We start from the raw sequence: 25076 nt of genomic DNA on the forward strand, positions 1-25076 counted from the left end.
TCTCTTCTCCTCAGCCAGGGACCGGGTGTTCTTTTTTCTTGGCTACACATCAACACAATGCAGATATACACCACCACCACCACCCGGCGTCCATCACAACGCCCTGGCATACAGGTAGCATAACGCCTTATTGTTCCAAGGACGCAACTTGAAATGGAGTATTATAAATACAAAGGAACTTTTTGACAGTGGCTTGCTTTGCTTGCTTGTTTGGACTCTTGTCTTGTTTACCTATAGCTGCTAAAGGCTAAGATTCTCCTCTCCGGCTGTTGCGATGATGATGATGATGATGATGCCAACCGGTGTATAGCTGCTGTCTGTACACACACATCCACACCTTGTCTGTCATCACCGGCGCCGCAGACAGTATATTATGATGTTTTCGTGATGCTGAATTGACCGTTATAACAGTTACTTACAGCCAACGGAATCGGCTAAAACCCACAGCCAATTAACGTGCCTTGTTATACACAGCGTGACAGCAATGCAACAACTACTGGATAATGTTGGCTTTCTGCCACCGGGTGATCATCAGATTTGGATTACTACTACTAGTACCAGTGCAAGGTGCAACAACCGGTCCCCTGGCCTGTGACACAAGTACTGAGACAAAGTGGGCTAATGTGATGTGACAACCTGTCAGTCATTCATATGATGCAGCTATAGGGATGCAAACATAATATCATTGACACATTTCATCTGGACCAGGCCGATATATCTGATATTACCGGTTAATTGCATGGTCAAATGTATTGATACCGATATTGCAATCCAAGTTTATATATACCGGTGTGTGTATATACGGTCTATATATTTTAACCGTACACCTATTATACAGTAATGGTATAGCATTATAATTAAACATTAAGCTAATATAACCATTATTAACTAATATTACCTGTTTTTTAGGTCTACTGATGCACTTTAGTTCAAATGTATGGCTTGGATGTAAAAGGTGTAGCAGCCTATTTATTTTTTATTTGACATTTTTCCCAACTTGTTTACATTCACTGATATTGCATTTTTTTTCCTAAGTAAAACCATCGGCTGATACCGACATGAATCGTGGCTCCCTTAGAGTATGATGAGTGATCATTATGCTAAAGTCATCGTTCAGCTCGAGCAAATGAAATCATCTGGCAAGGATGCAGCAGAGCAGGGCGTAGATCATGACCACCACCAGGTGCCTTCATCCATCTCATCGAACCCTCCGGGCGGCGGGGGCGGTGTCATCGTCCCGGCCGGTGGTGGCGGCGGGCGGAGGGACCCCTCCAAGGCCTCCATCACGTACAGGCAGCGCTGCAAGAGTCGCAGCAAACTGGTCAAAGACGAAAAGAACGCGTGTGTCAAACAGCAACACGGCTCGGCCGATCAGCAGGCCTTGCAGCACCACGGTTCCGAGGTCGCCGCGCATGTTGTGGACGCGGGCAAGAATCTGAACAGATCTGCGGTGGCGCCACAGCAGCAGCATCATCATGAGCCGACTCTGCACGTCAAAGGGACCGGCAAGATCCTGCAGGGAAAGACGGAGACCAACGGGAACATCGCGCCCTACCACAGACCCAAGGACGCCAAGGACGGCCACCGAGATGACGGGCCCATAAAGCTGGTGAGACGGAGACGAACCGTGACGGTGGACACCTCGAAGGCCAAAACATCGTTGGAGGCAATGAAGCTTAGCATCAAGCAGCTGAGATGGAAAGAGGTAAAACTGTAAGACTATTATGTTCCACACTAAACTACTTTGGCTTTCACTTGTTACATATAATTAAAACACTTAATCCCTATATATTTTGATGGCCGGTGTCCCACTGTCCCCAGGCCTTCTTCTCTCTATACCAAATTTATTTTCTGATCTACAACATGTTGCAAGTTTATAGAGCTGCCTGCTATTTTAGCTGGCATGAAGTGTGTGTGTGTGTGTGTGTGTGTGTGTGTGTGTGTGTGTGTGTGTGTGTGTGTGTGTGTGTGTGTGTGTGTGTGTGTGTGTGTGTGTGTGTGTGTGTGTGTGTGTGTGTGTGTGTGTGTGTGTGTGTGTGTGTGTGTGTGTGTGTGTGTGTGTGTGTGTGTGTGTGTGTGTGTGTGTGTGTGTGTGTGTGTGTGGGGTGTAATAATAACCTATTCAGGACTGAAAATCTTCTTGCTTTTTCAACTACAGTCCAAGCTGTCACTGTCATCCTCACCCACAGTAACCACTGCTTCACTCTTTTCCCACTCCCAACTCACTTTGAGAAGAGAGGATCTGCTCATTGTGGACATAATCAACTTCTAGACTCCTCATGAAGGATGGCATAGACTCACCCATTTAGAACTGAGGTCAATTCTTTAAAAAGTTTTCTGAAAAACCTCAATATATGTATTTTTCTTACCCTTTTGGGGTGAAAACCCCCAAAACCCCAAAAGGGGTTCTCAGTCGCCAGCATGTCAGAATCAGAATCAATCTTTATTGTCACATCACATAAGGTAAGGTGAAAAACTTGGTTGTGCAGGCTCATATTGCAGTTAAAGGTAGAGAGAGAAGAACATAAAGTGCATATTTGCATAACATAACAAAGTGAGTGCAAAGTAAATAAAAGTTCATCATGGGTGCATGTATGTATACGACTAGGCTATAGCAAAAAGTCGAATCAGTTCAGACTGTGCGACAAAACTTAGCTCTTGTTCAGCAATCTGATTGCTGACAAGTAAAAGCTGTTCAAGAGCCTCGTAGTACAGCTCCTGAATCGCTTGCCTGACCGTGGTTGCGGCAGCGGCTTGAACAGGCTGTGGCTGGGGTGGTGAATGTCCCTGATGATGCTTTCCGCTTTAGCCACGCAGCGTCTCTCATGTATTTCCTGGAGGGTGGGAAGCTCCCCGCCCACCATGCGCTGTGCTGTTCGCACCACTCTCTGCAGTGATCTGCGTTCCGCAGCGGTGCAGTTTCCAAAGCACGCGGTGCTGCCACTTGTCAGGACACTCTCTATGGTGCTGCTGTAGAACGCTCTGAGGATGCCTGGGCTCACTCTGAACTTCTTCAGGCGGCTGAGGCAATAAAGTCTCTGTTGGGCTTTTTTCACTACTGTTTTTGTGTGTGTGGCCCACTTCAGGTCCTTGGAGATGTGTATCCCCAAGAATTTAAAGTCGCTGACCTGTTCCACTGCAACGCCGTCAACGTCTTCTATGGAAGTAGCGTAAATAGCCTATAAATACGCTATTTTAGGTTATTATTTTAGGATTGGAGCATTTGAAGTGGTCACACTGTTCCGAAACATCTTCCATGACATCTTAATAGTCTAGTTCATATATTTCATATGAAAGCAAAGGTTAAAGCTTCAATCTGTGATTAATTCACCTGATTGGCTATATGTACTACAAAAGCATCTCTCTAGGTCGTCCTCAGACGAGCCTTCTATCGTCACTTCCAGTCATCCCGGTTCTCCATACATCCGGCCAGCTCGTTAGTGCTTTGCGCCCCTGTATCTTTTTTGAGTACATCCACATATGTTAGTATGGGACTGGGACGTCCTCGTGAGTCGTGTGTTGGTTCCCACAGCACCAGTTTGCTGGCTGGAAGCTTCCGGTGTCTTGCTATTTTGTCGCTCACCCTGAATATTCCAGCAGACAGATTCTCGTTGGTAACATGTGTACTCTTGCTGATGTTGAGCACTACACGTAACATTCTGGGTGGATGTTCCGTTGGGATGTTTTTTTTTTTTTTTTTTTTTTTTTAGTTGTTAGTTGTTTAGGCCGGAAACGGTGCTAGAGTGGGTGGGGGCTCCTTTCACACTGATTCACAAATCAAACATTAGGACTTTGCCACACAAACATTTTTGTCCACCATCATGAAATAGGTGAAGGAGTTCAAGTATCTCAGGGTCTTGTTCACGAGTGAGGGGAGGACAGAGAAGGAGATCAGCCGGAGAATTGGAGCGGCAGGGGCGGTATTGCAGTCGCTGTACCGCACTGTTGAGCCAGAAGGCAAAGCTCTACCGAGCAATCTTCGTTCCTACTCTCACCTATGGAAATGAGTTTTTTGGCTGGCTGGCATCTCTCTTAGAGATAGGGTGAGAAGTTCAGTCACACGAGAGAGACTCGGAGTAGAACCGCTGCTCCTTCGCCTGGAAAGGAGCCAGCTTAGGTGGTTCGGGCATCTGATTAGGATGCCTCTCGAGCGCCTCCCTAGGGAGGTCCTCGATGCACGTCCCACAGGGAGGAGACCCCGGGGCAGACCAAGGCACAGTTGGAGGAAATACATCGACTCACTGGCCTTGGAACGTCTCGGGATCCCCCAGGAGGAAGTCACTAATGTTGCTCTGGAGTCTGGAGCACTCTGGTGGAGCTGTTGCCCCCGCGACCTGGATAAGCGGTTGAAGATGGATGGATGGATGGATGGATCATATAAATAGAATGACACAATCACTTTGAACCCTGTCACTTTAAACTGTAAGTCCCCGGTGTAAAATGTCCGGCGTGTGTGGCTGAAAGTTGTGTTAGCCTAAATGGAAGGCCTTTAAACATGTATGAGACTTGCTAATTGATACGGGCGAGCCGAGGCGAGCGCCATCTGGACAGTCCCAAAGCAAGTTTGAATGTGATGCAATTAATACCTGCCAGCGTTCATTATCAACGGGCTCCTCCATTATGAATGAGGCATGCTCAAGGGCAAGGCAGTGAAGAAGAAGCCTCTCTTTATCACCGCGACCATGCAGCGATACTTACACCCAACCTTTCCTATTGGAGCAGATCTTGTATCACAGCCAGTTGACAGCGGCCCTATACATTACCCACCTTTGTCCTGCCCGATACACCTGCAACAAGTTAGAATAAATTGCTCCCATAACCACTTAAGCCCTATATAGTCCGCTGTAAGGTGGCTATAGCGAAAATATCTGATCTACAAGCTCCACGGGTCGCTTTTGATGACTCGCCCCAAGTAGGGACAGCAGGTTCAATGTGGTTAAGGGGTATTATTAACTAATAATGTTATTGTTCTTTGATAATATAAGCACATTAAGTGATGATACACTCACAAGTTGTAACAAATTATTATTATTATTGTTGTTGTTGTTAGTGGTAGTTTTCTCTTAATGACAATTTCGCTCCAAATTAGTCGTTCTTGAAAATGAACTACCGGTATGCTACAAAATGGTTCCTGCTGTGCTAACTCCACTGTTCAGTTAAATCTTAGTGTCAAATCACAACAAGTTCTCAGAGCAGAGCAGAGACCTGGCATTGTCCCACTGCTGAACGTGTCGTCTCTGATATGTGAATCCGCTCCTGTTCCCCAGGCGACATGCCAACCAATCTGTCTTGGTCACTAGTCAGAGAACACCTTCCCCAGCCAGCTTCCGACCCACGGACACGGCCGGGTAGACCGTTTTCACAACAGCCATATTCACGTGAAATCGTAGGGTCAACAAAAGCGGCGGTCGCTTCTCTCCGTAGACTTTGCGTTGAACCTCGCCGCGTTCTCGGAACACGGCAGCTGGTGTGAATTCAGCATTACCATTGATACTAATTAAGTACTTTCCGTTCCAGTTTTTGTGTAGCAGATCCTTTACACAGTGAGCCATGCTGGTGCACAGCAGCACCCCTGACCTGACTCTGACCTGAATGGAATGGAACCTTAATTAGTGTCATTCGTACCTTAGCAGCCGTGTTTACCCTACTTTTTCATGTCAAAATGGCTGCTGTGAAACAGGTCTAATAGGTCTATCGTGTTCGTTGGAGAGCCCTCCCTCAGTCCAGAGTCTCTTTGGTGAAGTGACTTTGTGCAGTACTGTAGCTTTTAAAAGAACGCACCAAGAACAGTGCAACTCAGGTCCGTTTTACTAAGTCTATACCGTCTTAACTTAAGTGGTTAAACTGAAGGGATGAGTATTCTGGGGCCCACCCCTGGACTTGTGTCACGGCACCCACTTTGAGAAGCTCTATAAAGCAGTGGTTCTCAAACGGTGTGCAGAGGCACACTGCATGTCATGAGACAAGTCCAGGTATTCCTTGGGATTTTATGACAATCACTGATTATTATTATAGCAATATGCATTCAAAACTAGTAGTAATTTCATCGATTTAGTCTATTACCCAGTCCTATGCCTATTTATAGTAGGCATAGCGTTACCCAAAATATAATTTGTTGATGGTCCATGCAGATTTATTTTCTTTTGTCCCAAGCAGAGAACAATAATAATGTACCTGGATCGCCGAATTTCACCACCAGAATAGTGCACAGTTCTGTGGCACAGCACCTTTTAGCTTAAGAGACATCTGCTGCCAGCTGACTTTCAGCATATGGCCTTCTCTTAACAGTAGGAAATGATTAGACATAATCTCCTCTAATCCAATAGGCTATTAGTCTTCTTTCAGGCAAAGGGAATGAGGATCTGTATCACACAGAAAGACATACTAATTAGGGGCTCTTAATTAGTGTCACCAGAGACTAATAAAGACTCCTTTTATTGATTATCAACGTATTATATGTTACCAAAGACCTTAGGCGAACCCCAGAGTGTCGCACACTGTGCTGTGTCAGAAATGACAAAGTCAACCTACATTATTTTGTCTATTTAGCAATGATGAATTGCCCAAGCATTGTTGAGAAATTGTTTTAAGCATGTCAACTGGCCTATATATTAATATTTGGTCCAAATTAACCCATTAGTCCAAGCACTGCTATAGTTGAACGGGTTCAATTGTTGCAATAAAGCTCTGAATCTAAACCAATGGTTCCCAAACAGTGGGTCGGGACCCATTTGTGGGTCGTGGACACATTTTTATGGGTCCACAGGTAAGAAATCCTTCAAAATAGTTTAAAAAAATATCCCCACCCCCCCAAAAAAATCCAAATGTTTCATGAATTATATATAAGAACAAGAACAAAAACAAGAAAATCTAAATAATTTCATAACAAGAAATTTCATAAATTAGAAGAAATTAGTAGTGAAAATAGTGAAGCAGAAAAAGAAAGTGTGTCCCTCAGTGTGTGTGTATGTAAATGCTAATCCTGGCTCTATTCCCACTTAACAAAATTTATTTGACATACCCAGACGCCCCTCAATGAGTGTAAGTCACAATGTCTGTCCAATATGAAAGGGCTATTCCTGGCTGTATACTAAATTAATTTGACATACGTCCATGATCGGATTAGCCAGTTATACATCGGAATCTTTATAGCAGATATTTGTTGCCAAGCAGGCTTTCCTTTATTACGAATTCACATTTCACACTTGTAGGCCTTATAACAATTATGATTGCATAATCCTTAGACAAAATGATGAAAATATAACATTTCATCTTTTTTTATTCTAAGTCGTCCAGGCTCTTTCAACATATAGTCGCTGTCAGGCAGAAACCTATCTCCATATTGTTGTGTTTTGAAAATTAAAGTCCTACTTGATCATGCTACAGCATCGCTGCTGCTAAGCGACACGTTTTGGACAAAATGAGGTTTCCAAACAACCGAGATGAACAATACGTATCATTATTACGTACAGTATGTTATAAGTATGAAACTATTTTGGATAGGGAAGGAACTATGGCCTTTTTTGAACATTTATATCGGTTACTGGTATGGTTCATTTCACGGGTCATTTCACGACATTTGGGCTCAATACGTAGTGGGTTGGCACTTGGCAGGCAACCCACTACGGTTTGGAAGACCTTTTGTGATCTTTGACAGTATGTATGCGAGGCCCAAAGCCTATAATCCCCTACTCAACGTGTACAAGGTACAGCAGCCAAATTACAGTAGACCCCTTCCTCACAATGGATTGGTTACTTGTACAAGGTTATCATCTTGTCAAGACTTCTGCAACAGTGCAATCTATCCCCCCCCCCCCACTGAACTGATCCTAGCTCCTATGACTAATTCACAGTGTGGCAGACACAGTTGTCTTCACCCTCCTCAAATTCCCCGTCTAATCCCTCATCATCCTCCTATCACATTCAAAACCCCCTGCAGGACTTGGTGCTGGTATACTGAGCAATGCCCTGTCCCCGGGCTCACCCAAAATATATTTAGAAGTTACCAATGACCGACTTTTGACAAACATAGTAAGCAAGAAGCAATAGAAGCAAGGTTTATTTTCAATTTTTTTAATAATTACTACTTAATCATACTACAGCGTCACACAAAAGCATCACAGGTAGCAGATCTACAAGCTTGAAACGTGAAGTGAGCTTGTGAACTGCTACTTCTAAATTTGAATCCAGAAAAGTATGAGTTTTGGACAGATGAGGTTTTTCCACCGTGCGTGCGTGCGTCCATGCGTGCCTGCCCTCCTCCAGGCGACCTGACCGAGGTCTGATCAGACCCCAATGTCCAATGGGCATGCTACTGCCCCCACTGTCTCATGGGGGCTTAGGGTGGCAGGTGAGCTGTTAGCAGCGGGTGTCGGCGACACTAAGAGGCACTGTCTGTGGGTTGCCAGGTTGCTTTTGGGTTCTTCCTCACAGAAGAAGTGGTGTGGGCCGCCAACCCTCTTCACCACCGGTCGCCTTCTCTCTGACCGTCCTCTGTCTCTCTAGATGTCTCTTTGTGGTCGCCACGCATCACCCGCGTCTGTTACTGGTTGTCACTCACTGGTACTCCCAGAGTTTTTCAGTTGACAAAACTGATGCACAAACTTGGACACGTCATCAGTGTTATCAATCTGCTTTAAATCTATCTGTTTTAAATAATCGTTCATTAATCATAATCAAGGCCAACGTAAATAATTGTGATATTGATTGGAACTCATTTAGACAGGACTATTGGTGTCTGAGACTGCAGTGGAGAACGTAGGTAGAAGATGAAAGATGTCTTTCGACCCCAATGTTTGACCAAAATGGCAGATCCCAACAAGCTGTCGCAACGTGTTAGTGAGTTTGTAGATTGCCTAGGAAAAGGAGCAGACCTACTATAGATCCCTGGGGGACTCCGGCAGTCAACGACAGTTTAAGTGGTTTAATCCCATGACTTGTGCAGGGATTTCCTTCGCTTGGCAATCTTGTTATAATATCACACACACACACACACACACACACACACACACACAGTCACACACACACACACACACACACACACACACACACACACACACACACACACACTCGCTGCCCTCTTCTGGGTTCACAGGGAGGCCATGCATGGCCACAGATTCACTGAGTCACAGTAAGTCGAGCATAGTAATCAGTGGTGGAAAAACTCATTATTCTTTACCCTTTTAAGTACGCGGCTGCATACACGTTACTGAAATAATAATCATACTAATATGCGGGGGAGAGAACACAACGGAGACAGATCAGGTGACCTTTGTAGTTGTATTATATTTATACAGCGTAGTGCCTGATAGCCATAGTGGACTATAAAATGTTTGAACCCATAGGCCTCACGTCAAAATTTAAAAAATGTCATTTTCTTCCTGAAAAACCTCATGTTTCTATATCAGTGGTTCTCAATATTTCATGTCAAGGACCCCTACAATTATATGTAATTGGCCGCCGACCCCCATCTGAAAATATGTTGTTCCAAAGACCCCCCCCAGAAGCAAAGATTTGAGTTAAAAACTGATAATTAACAAACATACCATTCACCACCGGAAGGAAATTAGCCAGATAGCCACCCCAGTATCCATATTCTGTGGCTAACATTTGCCCAAAATAGCATATTCATTGCCAAAAGGATTTGGCATAGATGGGGAAAAACAAAACAAAAACCTCACGCCCGTTTTACTAAAGATGGACGGTTTAAGTGGTTAGGTTCATTATAAATTCCATTTACCTCCCTGCTTCACACCACATTGTATATTTATATTTGTCCTGAAAGTGTTCGTTTCCCTCCACTCCTCTGCAGTTTCCTCTTGGACGGCGTTCAGCGTGTGATATCTACTGGCATGGAGTGTCCTTCCATGACAACGAGAACATCGTTTCCGGGCAGGTCAACAAGTTCCCAGGTACGTATTCTACTGTTTACATTATTTTACCTGCTGCTACAGTGTGATGCACTACAGCATTGGTTCTCAAACCGTTTTCGTGCCAAGGACCCCCACAATGATACTCATTAGCCCGCGGACCCCCCATTTGAAAATATATGCTAAGAGGACCCCCATGAGAGGAGATGTTTATGGCTCTCATTTTCATTTCAAGGGCCCCCAGTTTGACATGCATTAGGCTACGGACTCCCATTGAATGCCATTTCTATCTCTGGGCCTCAGGTCTTATTGGGTTACGCACGATCACAAGATTATAAAGACTGTTGTCATGTGTTTGTTCCTTCTGCACCCCTAGTAGATTTACGTCACTAAGTGCGGTGGTGATTTGAGTTTGCCTTGCACCCCTCCTGGTTATTATGACGCCATTGGGGTCAGTTAAGCATTGATGTTTGAAGAGCCATCTCGTGACATCGTAATAACCCTGCAGTACGTTGAGTAACCTCAGAGATTATTGTATTTTTAGAAGGAGTGTGGGCCTCTGTTTGCACACACAACTGCCACTGTGTTAGCCCAGATTATAGCTCGCTTCGTGTATGTCTGTGTTTTGTTAGTATTGTTGTAGGGAGAAACGGGGACAGAATATAAGAATTTAATTCTAGAAAAAAAAATAGCATCACTCTACTGTAACTCACGGTTTGCCCATTTTAATGTGATGTTCCCCGGGTTCTATGTTCCCCTTTACCTTAGGTTTAGGGATAGGTTTAGATTTATTGTTGTAAGCGGGGAACAAATAACCTTTTTTGCTGGGTTGGGGACATGGAACCTGGGTAGTAGGGTACGGTCCCATCCACTGATATGAAGTCCGTTAGCTTGTATTGAAACTGTCCACTGTACTCATCCCCTGCTGGTGGTCTGTCATATCGCAGGTATGATCGACATGCTGAAGAAGATCACACTGAGCCGGGCTGTGAGGACCATGCAGGAGCTGTTCCCAGAGGAGTACAACTTCTACCCTCGCTCCTGGATCCTCCCGGAGGAATACCAGCAGTTCTCGGCACAGGTACTACAGTACGCTGCCATGCGTGTTTTTTACGAATGCCATTGTAAAAAAAAGATTTGTGTCGCCTTTTAAAAACAAATTTGCACACATCAGAAAAAACAAGAATAACCAGATGATGATGATCTACCAGCTCAAGCCCAACACACACCGTCTGTGAAGCGGGTGCGCAGAGACGCGGCACAGGCGTTGCCGCGGGGCAACGCCTGGAAAATAGAACAGTGGCGTATCGGAGCGTCAGGCGAGGCGTGAACGCGCGCCAGCGCGCGTCGGACGCCGCCGGTGTGGGATAGGTTCATTGAAAATAACGGAGGCGGCTGTTTTGACGCGCGGCGTTCGCAGACGGTGTGTGTTGGGCTTCAGCCGGCTCGCCTGATGGAGTGGAAAGGAACTGGTTGGAATAACGTGTTCCTTCCACGTGCATTATTGAAAGAGAATAATTGTGCCATTTTGATGCTATATTTGTATAGCAGAGGGCAGAGAGACAGGAAGCCTAGGCCTGAGAGAGAGTGGAGACATCTGATTTGAACCTGGCTCCTGGCCCCTCACATGGAGCATATGGTCTGTACTAACTGGCTGAGACACCAGGGACTACAGCCCTCCCCCAACCCCACCATATCTATTTTAAGCTGAGCTACATTCTCCTTAAAATTAGTTTGAGGATCCATGTCATTTAACCACTTAAAGCTGCACTGTTACTTTTCTCTTCTACCCCAGATTTGAACCCGGTTTCCTGCGCAAGTGCTGAAATGTATAATTACCGTTGAACTAATAGACGCATTTCCAGACAACGTCCCACTGATAAGAACCAGTATGCGCACGCAGGCTGGGCCCACAAGAAAACGGCCTCTCATTAGATGCAATGTGAAAGTCGTCTCAGCACTTGCGTGTAAAAATTCATCCCATCCAACTTTCAGATGCTGTCTTTCTCCCAGTATGGAGGAAGAAGAATGTTTCGGATGTTTTCTGTGATCTCTCGCTCTTGAAATATGTAAACCTTGTTGATTTCTGTTGTGCGTAAACAATAATGGCGGATTGTCCTCAAAACCACACCTAGGCCTGACTCACACCTTCACAACATATTGATGTATAGCTGATGCATCAGACTTTACTGATGCAAGCTCGCAATGCATTTCCAATGGGAGTCATAAGGTTTGACGCAACATTTTTGTTGTATGAGGTGGAGGGGGGCAGTCGAAACACAGCCGAAAGCCGTACAACAAAAATGTTGTCAAACCATGTGACTTCCATTGGAAATGCATTGGGAGCTTGCATCAGTAAACAAGTCTCATACATCTAGCATGCATCAATGTTGTATGCTAGATGGAAAGGTGTGAGTGAAGCCCTACAGTGGCTGTCATTAGACCGGAGGGAGCGTTCTATGATCACGGCACCAGAGCCTGCTTGGGCTCCTGCAGCCCGTCCCTCCAAGGTGTCGTGCAGGGAACGGCCCAGAACAGCAGACCTCCAAGCTCACAGCGGTCGCACTTGGATATGGGATCTAAGGGCTCAAACTGGTTAACCCGTTCTGACCTGAGATCAGATTCTAAAAATGTCTTCTATATCCTGACAGTTTTCTGAAAAAGCTATGTTTCTATGTCAGTCGTTCTTAAAAAATTCAAAAATAGCAGACCTACAAGCTCGTAGCGCGCCGGGTACATTAGGTTCCATTTGTACACTCTCAGAGTTATGGGGGTCCTTGGAAATAAAACATTTGAGAACCACTATTACTAGTGGACTCCTAATGTGCCATACATGGTGTCGTTCCTACTTGCCATTCAGTAATTGGGTCTTATGATCAAAATAAGAACATTATAATGGTGTGTGTGTGTGTGTGTGTGTGTGTGTGTGTGTGTGTGTGTGTGTGTGTGTGTGTGTGTGTGTGTGTGTGTGTGTGTGTGTGTGTGTGTGTGTGTGTGTGTGTGTGTGTGTGTGTGTGTGTGTGTGTGTGTGTGTGTGTGTGTGTGTGTGTGTGTGTGTGTGTGTGTGTGTGTGTGTGTGTGTGCGTGTGCGCGTGCGTGCGTGCCACCAGACAAGGCTTTGCCACGGGACACCCCTGTTTCCGGCCGACGGCAACACTATGCTACTCTGAATGCAGGCCAACTACTGTAGTGTTACAGGGCTGAATGGAGCCGTTTGCTGCTAATAGAGAATGACACAGACTCACTAACCAGCTACATGCCGGCTCCCTGCTGTCCTCTGCAGCAGTACTAGCAGAGCAGCTGTGGACAGAGCAGCCCCTCCCCCTTCATACTCCATCTCTGCCCCCCCTACCCTGGCTCCTCCCCTCCCTCCTCCCCCCTCCCCTAACTTGTCTTGATCCACTTCTTAGCTCGACTCCACACTTGGCACGCGACGCAGCGGCTTATTAAAGCCGCTGTGTCTTCTAGAGCTACACGGCCCACAGGGTTCGCTCAGCGGTCAGGGTCAAAGATCAGCATGGGGAGGTGGTGTTTGGTGACCGTGACCGTGAAAACGTGTGCCGTTAACTGTAGTACTGTAGAACTACTTACAGTTTTTATTTTTCTGTTCTTTTTTTTGTGTTCTTGTCTCATTCCTAAGCCAATAATTTGATGGCTGGTGGACAGATGCCGCCGGTCATCAATTTATGGGCTTAGGAATGCAACAAAATAAAAAAACATCTCCATGAATTCAAAGTTTCATGGGGTGTGTAATTTATTGATTCATTTTGGTTTGGTGAACGACTCTTAAAGCAGGGCTGTGCAACGTTTTTGGGCACATGACCACTTATAGCTGCTTTCCAGGGCACGGTGAAAACTAACCAATAATTTGTTTTGGGCTAATTCGAGAAATGGTGCCATCTTTTAAAGAGCATTTGTGAGGAGGACCAATTGTATGAAGTGGGCTATTGACTTAACATTTAGGGCTTTATAGTACATTTATGATTGAATATTTGAGGATAGGATACTGTAGACTTAAAAACCATAATATCACCTTCACCTAGAAATTATGTTTTACAAATTTCACATCAGGACTGAAACAGTTTCACTGTCGTGGAAATTTTATTTTTGCTTTAATCCATGTGTGCATGGCATGCATAATGCATGTACAATGTAGCATTTTCATCGACGATTCCGTTTGGCTCCAGATCCGCATGGTGAAGGAGGTGGACGCCACGCTGAAGCCCACCTTCATCGTGAAGCCGGACGGCGGCTCTCAGGGCGACGGCATCTTCCTCATCCGTGACCCCAGCGACCTGAAGGTGATGACGGGGTCCCAGGCCAAGCAGGCGGTGGTCCAGGAGTACATCCACAGGCCGCTGCTCATCGACAAGCTCAAGTTCGACATTCGCCTCTACGTGCTGATCAAGTCCCTGGAGCCACTGGAGATCTACATTGCCAAGGAAGGACTGACGCGCTTCTGCACCGAGCCTTACCAGGTACCAGTGGGGGAAAATGACTAAGTACATAATGCTGTACTTAAAACCCTTTTTGACCTGAGATCAGATTCTAAAAATGTCTTCTACTTCCTGACAGTTTTCTGAAAAAGCTATGTTTCTATGTCAGCCGTTCTTCGATAAAAAAAAAATAGCAGACCTACAAGCTCATAGCGCGCCACTCGGTGGCGCTATGAGCTTGTAGATCTGCTATTTTTCAATAGCTAAAGCAAAGCATAACATAATGCTAACACCAAAAGGGGTTCCCGCCCAGAATGGGTTAAGTAGTTATATCTACTCCACTACTCCTCAAAGGCAAATACTTTACTCCACTATATTTGTTAGAAAACTTTAGTTACTTGTTAATTTGTACATTTTGATTACCGGTATTATTATTGCAATACAAAACCACTTCAGACGTATACATATACCATTTGCATTTTGAAAATAGCCGATCTACAAGCTCACAGCGAGCCGCTTTCCGACGTTGAGACCTTGTATATCTGCTATTTTCAAAGGATTTTTTTTTTCTATTTGAAAATTGTGAAATGGGACCTTCTGCATACTTTTACTTTTGGCACTTTAAGTAAATTTAAGTAAAAAGAATCAGTGTCATAGTCTTTTTATAATAAAGGATAATCTGTTTTATTTTTCTCTGTTTACACAGGAGCCCAGCCAGAAGAACCTAAGCCATGTCTTCATGCACCTGACTAACTACTCTCTCAACGTCCATAGTGGCAACTTTGTCCACTCAGACAGCCTGAACACGGGCAGCAAGCGCACCTTCTCCAGCGTGCTGTACCGGCTGGCCTCTAAAGGGGTGGACATCAAGAAGGTGTGGTCGGACATCATCTCGCTGGTCATCAAGACGGTCATTGCCCTGGTGCCTGAACTTAAAGTGCACTACCAAGCGGATATACCCCCTGGAAAACCAGGACCATCTTGTTTCCAGGTATAGATAATGTATCCTGTGGTCATAAGTGCATTGATGCTGCTCGGTTTTCAATGTAATTGGTCATACATATGACAATATCATGTCATTTTCGACAAATGCAGCATTTGATCTTATTATGGTCTGGTTGAATAAATGAATGAAACTTTATTGACAGCCGTAGCCAGTAGAAGACAAACAACAATTAAAAACATACAAAACAGTTACACTCATACCAATGTTTCCACATCAAAGAGCGGTATCTAACAGTGCTAAACAACACCTTAATCACTTTATTATGTGACCCATCATGTCTGCTTTTAAAGATGAACATGAGGTTTCTCAAGAGAGCCTGGAAGGTGGTTAGACCAGAGTCGCAGAAGAGCTGACTAGCACTGCCACCCCTAGGCTTCTTCAGGAGAATCCTGAGGGCATCATTATAAGCCACCTTTAGCTGGCACAGACTCTTTTTTATAATTCACCCATTCTGGTTTTCTGTGGTTATATTATTGTAGAAAATGTATCTGAAAGAAATAAACTACATTTTAAATATACAAATATATAGAACTGTAATAGGCTATGCAACGCAAATGGCACCAAAATAAAGTACAATGGAGACGTTGCAAATTAAAGTATTTGGTGGGATTTCACACCACTCCAACAACTGTTTTTTTTAATCGATTTTGGCTACTGCCCACAGCACAGACATTAAGCTCTGGTTGTTGTTGTACTAAAAAGTGTGATCCATAACATCAGGTCAGCTCAGTGCACAGACGTTGCTCCGGGTGTTATACTCAAAGGTCTCTCTCTCTCTCTCTGACCATTGATAATTTGTTGTGTCAGATTCTAGGATTTGACATCCTCCTCATGAAGAACCTGAAGCCAGTATTACTAGAGGTGAATGCCAACCCCAGCATGAAGATAGAACATGAACAGCAGGTAAGACCCCAAACAGCATAGCGTTCTAGTAGATGGGCTAATTTCACTCCTTTTTGAAGACATTCCGAAAGTAGCAATTGAACGCCCTCTGCTGCCCTCTTTGAAACGCACACCTCAAGTGTCAAGCACAAGTGTCATTACATGTACTGTACAGCAGGGGTCCTTGAGGGAGTTCCAGGTGGCACCAAATGGACCCTCGCAGGTCCACATTTGGTTCCATTTGTACACTCTCTCTCAGAGTTAAATTAGCATTGATTTTACAATATAAATTGGGGTCCCAGAGATAGAAATGCCATTAAATGGGTGTCCGTAGCCTAATGCATGTTGGCGCGTCCTTGAAATTAAAATGGTTGAGAATCACTGTCTTAAACTCTTCTCTTAGTTATGGCGTCGCTGACATATCTTTTCAAATGCGGGCTAATTAGTGTCAATTTGGGGCTCCTTGACATGAAAAGGTTTGAGAACCACTGCACTACAGACCTCAAGAGTCAAGCATTATGCCTGATTTATAGTCTGTGGATTGTATGAATATTGAACCATTGAAAACAGTATGAACAAAAGCTTGTGACTAAATTATACTAGTAATAGTGGCTCTCAAATTTTTTATTTTCAAGGACCCCCAAAACTCTGAGAGTGTACAAATGGAACCTAATGCACCCGGAAGGGTCCATGGGGTTCCAGCTTTAACCCTTTTTGGGGCGAGAACCCCTTTTGGTGTTAGCATTATGTTATGCTTTAGCTATTGAAAAATAGCAGATCTACAAGCTCATAGCGCGCCACCGAGTGGCGCGCTACGAGCTTGTAGGTCTGCTATTTCTTTTTAATCGAAGAACCACACTGACATAGAAACATAGCTTTTTCAGAAAAGGTCTGGGATATAAGAGGTTTCTTATATCACACGGCAGTGACGAGAGTGTTGTTGTGCGTGTTGGCTCCAGGTGGCCCCCGGGGTGTTTGAATACGTCCCCAGTCCAGTGGACGAGGAGGTCAAAGTGGGGGTTATTAGAGACACGCTGCGCCTCATGGACCCACACAAGAGACTACCAGGGTAAGTTTATGAACACACACATACTGTACTGTACATATACTGTATGTACATTGTAGGCACACTGAGCTTTGACACTACTCACAGACTTGCCCTCTCTCCTGCTATATCTGCCTGTCCCTGTTGTGCCCAGTGCAGCTTAAAGGAATACGGTTTTCTCACATTCCTTTACGGTGAATGAAGAATTAAAAAACAGAGAAAATGCTTGATTAATTTAAGTTGATATAGTCCAAGCTTAAGGGCAGGAAAAAAAAAATATATATATTAAACAATCCATTTCTGCACACTAAATTCATGGAGAGCCTTAATGGAGATTAATTAGAATGTTTAGATTGTGGTACATCAGTGTCCAGTACATCAGTGTCCAGTGTGTCTGAAAGTCAGTAGCCTTTGGAGTTGGACCAAACGCTCCGCAAGCCTATCTATTGTTTCTGTAGTGTGAGGCAGGCAAGTACATCCCCAGCCCCCTGGACATGGTGCTAGTATGTCGCAGCCAGGGACTTACCCCCAATCCAACCCTTGATGCCGAGTGCAAAGCAGGGAGGCATTGGAATTTGGGTCCCAATTTTATAGTCTTAGCTATAGGTATGACTCAGCCGGGATTGAACCCGACCTCCCAATATCAGGGCCGACAGTCTAACCTTACCACAAGGTATAACTGCTGGTTTAACATAATTCCTTCATAACATCCATAAACAATTCCAACATTTTTCAAAAGTATTGTGTGTTTGGAGCCTCTCTGTAAATCAGCTGATATGCTGCAGTGCAGACTCATTAGTTTGACCTCATGCTCTTATGGACCTCAAGGCCTGCAGGCTATTATTCAGCTCAGCGCACGCACACACACACACACACGATCTCATACAGCCGCCAGTGCTTATCGATCATTAACTCTCTGACCTTGACTTGTTTTTGTTGGCTTGTTCCACACACACACACACACACACTCAAACATGTGGTCGATCAATAACAGATCAACAGAGAGCATGTTTAGGACGGTGTCCTACTGGTTCAATAATGTCTCAAACTAGTCTAGAATCTCGTCTAACGCCCTGTTGTTGTTGTTTCTTCGAGATTATCAAACCGTACATTTTGAACGAAGGCAGACAGCGATGTGTCTTTGGCCGCTGACTGCGTTGTTCACGTGTTGTTGTTGTTTTTCTCCGTGAATAATCGAGAGCGAGAGATAATCCAAGTGCGTCCGTGGTGGTGGTGTGGTGGTGGTCACTGACCGTCTTTTGTCCGTACTGGGTTCCTTTCCCTTGTTCGATGCGATACAGAAAAGGACCGGTACTTTCACTTTCAACACCTAGCGAGATAACTGCAAAAGCCAGATGTTAACCGCAAGGTTGCCAGTTCGAACCCGGTCAGTAGGGACTATATGTCTCCACACTATTGGGGGATGACTGGTCTAATTATTCATTTCTCCCGACCAGTGCTGGCCTAACACAGTTCCGTTCCGAAAATCCCCCCGCACTTTCGAGCCACTGGCTCCATGGGCACAAATCTGTGCGTTGAATTCTCCCAAATGTAATAATTGATGGTAGACAATGTAATATTGTACTAACATAATTTACCATACAGATTGATCCAACAAACTTTGTATTAATTATATTAAGTTTCGGATTGCAGCTGTAATTTAACTCTTGTACCAAAAAAAATATTTTTACTGTAGAATACGGCTGGTTTAAATTTGTACTGAAGAAAAAGCCTTGGAATTGCTTGCTGTCTCACTTTTAACCCACTAGAGGGCAGGGTTGGCTGGATTACGTTAGGGGCTGTTGAAGCATTATTGTAACAACATGTGCCATTTTATTTGGAACCCTCTGTGAAACGACAGATCCCAGCCAGGAGGCAGCTGTGAGCAGGGGGAGGAGAACGTGGGCGACGCACGCTCCCCAGAGAAGATGCAGGAGGAGTTTGGGACGCTGCCCTCGCTGTGCCTGAAGCAGGTCTACCCCAAATACACCAAGCAGTTCAACTACCTGCGGCTGGTGGAGCGCATCGCCGCCATCTTCCTGCGCTTCCTCGGTGTCAAAGGCAACATGCGTCTGGGTCCCACCGCCTTCCGTACCTTCATCAGGTAAGCACTATTATCTTATTATTGTTGTCTCCACCAGGCCGAAGGCATGGGGGGAGAGTATGTTTTGCACTCCGTCCGTGTGTCCGTCCGTCCGTCCATCCGTGTGTGTGTCCGTGAGCAGCTAATCTCCGGCACCGTTAACCCGGTCGATGCCAAATTTTGCACACACACTCCCTGGATGCCAACGATGAACCTCTGCCCCAAATTTTCCAGAACGGCCTGTTATAGCGCCACCAGGAGGCCGCTTTGTGCAAAACAAGTTTTTGCACAGTACACCTACAGATTTTGTCCAAACATCGCGCAAATTGGTACACAGTCTCTCTAGAGCCATTCAACGAAACGCGTCTTTCAGATTTCTCAGACTCCATCTTGATTGGTTAAGATTGGCTTCCAAAGTTCACAGGAATGCTCAGTTTCAAACAAAATGCTGCAAATCATGAACACATCGCGTGATTTCCGTGAAATTGTGCACGCACATTCCCACTAGGCCGAGGAAGAAATGCCACATGAACAATTTCAACTCAGCCTCAAGGTGGCGCTATAACTGGCCGAAAAGTGTTTTACCTCTAATTTACTTTTGTTGCCCTTTTATCCAACCACCAGATGAAGGCAAGCTGCAATGTCCTACATTCCTATCCTGGTGGAGACCTGTGCCCAGAAGGGCATTTTTTCTAGTTATTATATTTTTTGAGGGGCGCTAGCCCCTCCTATGTCCAGTTTTGAGGGTTTGTGTAAACACAAACATTGTCCTAACAAAAAAGTGAGGACGCAAATTGTGATTGGCCGGAATGAGATGACATATGATGATAAGAGCGCCCCTCACTTCACATTTTGTTTTAATTGTATTTAATTGTAAGCCTATAGGTGTACACAATGCACATTTAATTAGGCTTAGGATCCTTTAGGATTGTAGCAATTCCGGTTCCTTAACGATTCCCCTTAACGATTCCTATATATTAAAAAGATTATAATATATAATATATAATTTTGGCCTATTGTTTGGCAGACGTGAAGTCCATACCAGAGCTGACAGTGTGATGAACTTTGTTCCTGATAACCTAAATGTGATGCAAGTGGATTGATGTCGTATCGGTTCCCGTTTCACCTGTTGCAGCGGCCAGTGGGTACAGTAACTTGGCTGATTGTAAGTGTATTGTGTTTGCAGGAACTGTAAGCTAAGCAGCAGCCATTTCTCCATGGCATCCGTGGATATCTTATACATAGATATCACACGCCGCTGGTCCAGCTCCCTGCCTGACTCTAGAGAAGCAGGTAACGGACACACAAACACAACACACACAAGCCTTAACCACATGAACCCTCACCTCCCTATTCTGGATCTTACTTTCAAGTCTTTTTATTGATTTGTTATATGGCAATTGTTTTATTCTTTTATTGTTAATGCTTGTGACTATCAATGTCTATGAAAGGTGCTACTACTTAGGATACTTACTTTACTGCCATACTAAAATGCCCAAACATTTGGCATCACAAAATGGCACATCTACAAAGAAATCACCCCAGATGAGATATGTGTTTCACACTGATATGTTTTGTCCTGTGAACCATATGCAGACTTGGGCCACTTTTAGACGGCGATGGTCTCCAGATAAATCGGCGAAGTCCCGTTGCGTTCTCATTTCTTATTCAGCTTTTACACGTAGACGCACTGAATACGCTGTAGTGTGAATGCCATGCCATGCCACGTCGCTAGGTGGCGGTGACGGACTGTCAGATAGGAAGTCAACGGCACAGTGGTTCTAATAATTATTACATGGGTGACAGGTCTATCATACTTTGTTTGTTTACATCATGGTTTACATTCACCATCGCTAGGCGCTACAGTACATGTGTATTTGTAGGATGAGTGGAGCGAAGGGAGTGCTTGCTCATTCTAGGAACTCCAAATATCACCTACGGCTCTGCCTCAATATAATAAACATAATTATGCGTTGTGAGCCCACGTGAGCTATGATGTCACAAGTTTTGCGGATTTATCGTTTTACCTGTTTACATGGAGACGGGAGGATACGGCATTTTCAAAGATTTCCACTCTGGAAGGTGGTTTCACTTTGTTGTGTTTTCACCTCCTGAAAACGCTGTTCTCGTCTAAAGGGACACCAGCAAACGATAATTTATTTTGCCGTTTTCTATGAACACCGTTCAGTGTTATTAATGAAATGCCTGGCTTTCTATTGTCTCAACTTCTGCATAGCCAGGAGGGGATCAGAGATCCCTGCCTACTGATACGTCTGTGGAAATCTAAAACAAAAGAAAGCATGTTAGGAATTGTTGTATACCATACATCAACTAGCAGCAGCAAGTGAAAATTGGATTAGCTCACGATAATTAACAATTTCAGAGCAAATCGAATGGTTCTGACTATAATTTCTGTTTGTGTCAAGTGTGTCATGTTGACTCATCTGAAACGGCACAGATTTATCTTCCATTCTTGCTCACTTGTTTTTAACTGAACAAATTAACTCTTCTCTTCTCGCCATCAAGGCATGGGACTGCAGGCGTTCGTGGAGGCCTTCTTCCACCTGGCGGGCCGCAGGTTCAAATCCCAGGTGCTGAGGGATCAGGTCAGCTCTCTGCTGGAGGTGTGCGAGGCCCAGCTCGCGTCCACGCTGGCCTTCGGGAGCCTGGGCTCGGAGGACAGGCGCTCTCTGAGCTGCAGCAGAGCCCTGTCGCGAGGCAACAGGACCCAGACGTCAGGTCTGACCACCAACGCCCAGCTCTACTCCCCGGCCTCCCAGCGCCGAGCGGCCAGCCAGGACTACCGGCTGCACCAGAGACTCAGGCCCGGAGTGCTCAGGTCCAACGTGGAGAACTGACTAGTAGAGAGAGAGGGTGGGCCTGACCTCCGCCGGCAATCTGACCCCCCTCCACCACTGCCCTAGACTTGTGTCCAGAGGGGCGGGGAGGTTAGGCCTCCATCTTGGCTATGCGGTTCCCTTAAAGGGGTGCCTGTTGAAAGCCACATGAGGGGGTGGGCTTGGCCACACTGGCTGACCTGCGGGAACTATTATCAGCCTGATTGCTTTTCCTCCAAAGGAGGAATATGTCCACAGGGACTTGTGTCCCTATTCTGGGGGCAGACATTCGGCCAAAATGTGCTGGTCTACGAGCTCACAAGAGCTCAAAAGAGTTTGTTTGTTAGATCGGCTATTTTCAGCAAAGAAGGAATTTGGTGTTGGGGCAAAGAAAAAGGTGCTGAACTAGTATAGATCCCTGGGTGACATCGGACAAGTGTATAGCGTTTAAGTGACAAGAGATGAGTGGGAATCATGTGTTGTTTCTTCTCTCCTGGTGTGACCCAGTGGGAGAAATATACTGTATATGGCTGGAAAGTCCTTATTCAGAAGGTTTTATGGATTCATACCTTCAAGGCAGCGTGCTTCCCTATCGAGCAATCTGCCGGGACAATCATGATACACACACTAAAATGTACACACACGCACGCATAGACGCACACACACACACACACACAAACTTCAGGGATTATTATACACATTTTAGCGATGGTAAGTTTTACTTGCACACACATGCACTTGCACGTACACATTATGCACTTATACTTAAATGTGTGTATGTGTGTATCCTAAATGTGTGTGTTATAATGCTTGGAGGATTTGCACAATGTCTTTTCTGAACTATTGTAACATTTAGGGGTGCTCCGAATTTCTGATTGGACCGGCCCACCGATGAAAGTCAATTGGGTATATATTTAAGTTATTTGTCGATATTTCAGCTAATTCAGATCCACCATATTGGAACTTCCGGTCCCGAAAGGCCATATTGGAACTTCCGGTCCCAAAAAGCAACCGGCAGAAACGCATGCTAGTCTGTGTCTTCACCAACTTTTTAAACGAATGGAACCATAATTTACTAAAAACACATTTCATGATAAATGTTTACTTGGGTATTCATGCTGCGTTTTCATAAGTTCCTTATTAGCTTTGTTTTCAAAAACTGAATCCTTGCTCTTTTTGACACAGCAGCTTGAACATAAATGATTATTGCGTTTATGGAAATATGACACCAGGCATTATCATATACTGAAATGTGTGAATGAAAAGCGATATCGGACCCCTCAGAATCCTGATCGAAGTACCCCTAATTTACACCCCAATTTGCACAGATGTGTGTAAGGGACAGTGAGTATTGTACGGTATTGTATGAGTGCATGTAAAGTATGCATTTGTTTGTGTTTCGCTCATCAGTTCACCACTTTAACCCATTCAGGCCTGGCGTTGAAATGTAAATCATGACAATATTTCTGAAAGATTTGAGGCACATTTTAACGATTTTTCAAAAATAGCAGACCTACAAGTTCATATCGCGCCACTCAGTGGCTAAAGTAGCTAAAGTATAACATAATGCTTAAAACACCAAAAGGGGTTCCTGCCCAAAATGGGTACCCTGGTGTCACAATTTTGGGTCCATGTCATTACAGGTGGGGGACAAAATTCAAAGAATTAGAAGGAAAAAAATGTTTCAAAAATAATTTCTCAAATGTTTTAAATGAAAAACAAATTGGCTCATAACAACACGTTTGCTGTTCATCATGCAACATAGTATTATTATAGGTCAGTGGTTTTCACACGGGTCCATTTGTACTTTCTCAGGGCCCTATTTTGTGCGACTTAAACACACGCCATTGCTGGATATCTATGGCAATTATTAATAAATACTACACTTGGCGCCATTGCCGGAGATCAACGGTAATTGGTCTTTTTATAGTGCTTTTGATTGATCAAGTCGTAATCTTACTCATGTTGGCATTGGGTTACTAGCCGGGGTTGTCTAACAATGGAGCGTGCCATCTTGATCGCTGCACGCACCCGCACCCATTCTAAATGTTTCTTTCAATAGCCTTTATCTCCAATTCCTTGTCCCAGATGGCATTTCTGGTCAAAACAAGCTTTATTCCATGGCCCAGAGCCGACGCTGTGATCGCCGCAGTAGTCCCTTCTCTGCCCCGAAAGGGAGACCAGGAGTGATATGCGACAAGACACACACTAGTATAACATAACATCTGGTCGGGGATTTTTGGCTCTTCAAAATAAGGGTTGAACGGGGGAACATCCTGGCGTGAATTATATCGAAGTTATTAATAAATTCTGGCAGATTAAGTACTGCGTCAATGCTGTTTCGCTACTATGAGTGGCCAAACGGCATCGGACATGCCTCCAGGTTAGGTCATTAGACCTAGCACTTAAACCCATTAAAACCCGGAAAGTGTCTGTCATTTTAGATTCTTGCGGCGGCTATTCAAAAATAGCAGATATACAAGCTCACAGCGTGTCACTTTGTGCCGTGCTGCGAGCTTGTACATCTGCAAATTTTTTTAACCTTTTTGAAAAATCTTGGAAAGTGTGAACTGCTGATTTGTACTTTTGTAGCATCGTGTATTGATGGGTTAATAGGCACAAAATAGAGCCCTCAGTTAGTTATGGGGATGTTTTGAAATGGAAAAACATTTGAGAATCACAGATAAATAGGCCATGAGTGGTTAATGAATTGTAATGGCCCAGTGGTTCAGTCAAAACTCTCTGTTCCCACTTAGTGAAACTCTACCTGAATTAACTGCACAAAAGAAATGTCTCTGGTCTGAACTTACTATGTCTTTGCTGTCAGGCTGAAACTTCTTTATAACCTCTCCATAATCTAACTTTTTTGTGTTTCTCCGTAAATTGTCGCCCTACTTGATCGTACTACTGTACAGTGT

The 25076-nt window shown here is 44.6% G+C and overlaps 1 protein-coding gene across 4 annotated transcripts; it reads left to right on the forward strand.

Moving 5' to 3' along the window:
• ttll11 (tubulin tyrosine ligase-like family, member 11) lies at nt 1-23258 on the forward strand. 4 transcript variants are annotated; one of them, XM_083793701.1, is made up of 11 exons: nt 1-114; nt 1036-1705; nt 9812-9911; nt 10817-10950; nt 14057-14347; nt 15012-15296; nt 16119-16214; nt 17153-17262; nt 19100-19342; nt 20508-20614; nt 21848-23258. In XM_083793701.1, the coding sequence occupies exons 2-11, from the start codon at nt 1082-1084 to the stop codon at nt 22177-22179; spliced, it is 2322 nt and encodes a 773-aa protein (XP_083649827.1). In that variant the 5' UTR covers nt 1-114; nt 1036-1081; the 3' UTR covers nt 22180-23258. The 4 variants fall into 4 exon arrangements, with proteins under 4 accessions (XP_083649827.1, XP_083649828.1, XP_083649826.1 ...); XM_083793702.1 differs by having other exon boundaries at nt 18-524; XM_083793700.1 differs by having other exon boundaries at nt 18-1705.
• Nucleotides 23259-25076: the final 1818 nt, after the last annotated feature.

This window comes from Protomyctophum parallelum (assembly GCF_964188405.1).
Source record: "Protomyctophum parallelum genome assembly, chromosome: 21".
NCBI lineage: Eukaryota > Metazoa > Chordata > Actinopteri > Myctophiformes > Myctophidae > Protomyctophum > Protomyctophum parallelum.

Bases quoted from the DNA above. Each gene is read 5' to 3' on its own strand.
- ttll11 (XM_083793701.1), top strand. From the start codon at position 1,082: ATGATGAGTGATCATTATGCTAAAGTCATCGTTCAGCTCGAGCAAATG. The intron at 10,951-14,056 runs GTACTACAGTAC...GTTTGGCTCCAG, and splicing joins ACCAGCAGTTCTCGGCACAG to ATCCGCATGGTGAAGGAGGT. The intron at 19,343-20,507 runs GTAAGCACTATT...TTGTGTTTGCAG, and splicing joins GCCTTCCGTACCTTCATCAG to GAACTGTAAGCTAAGCAGCA.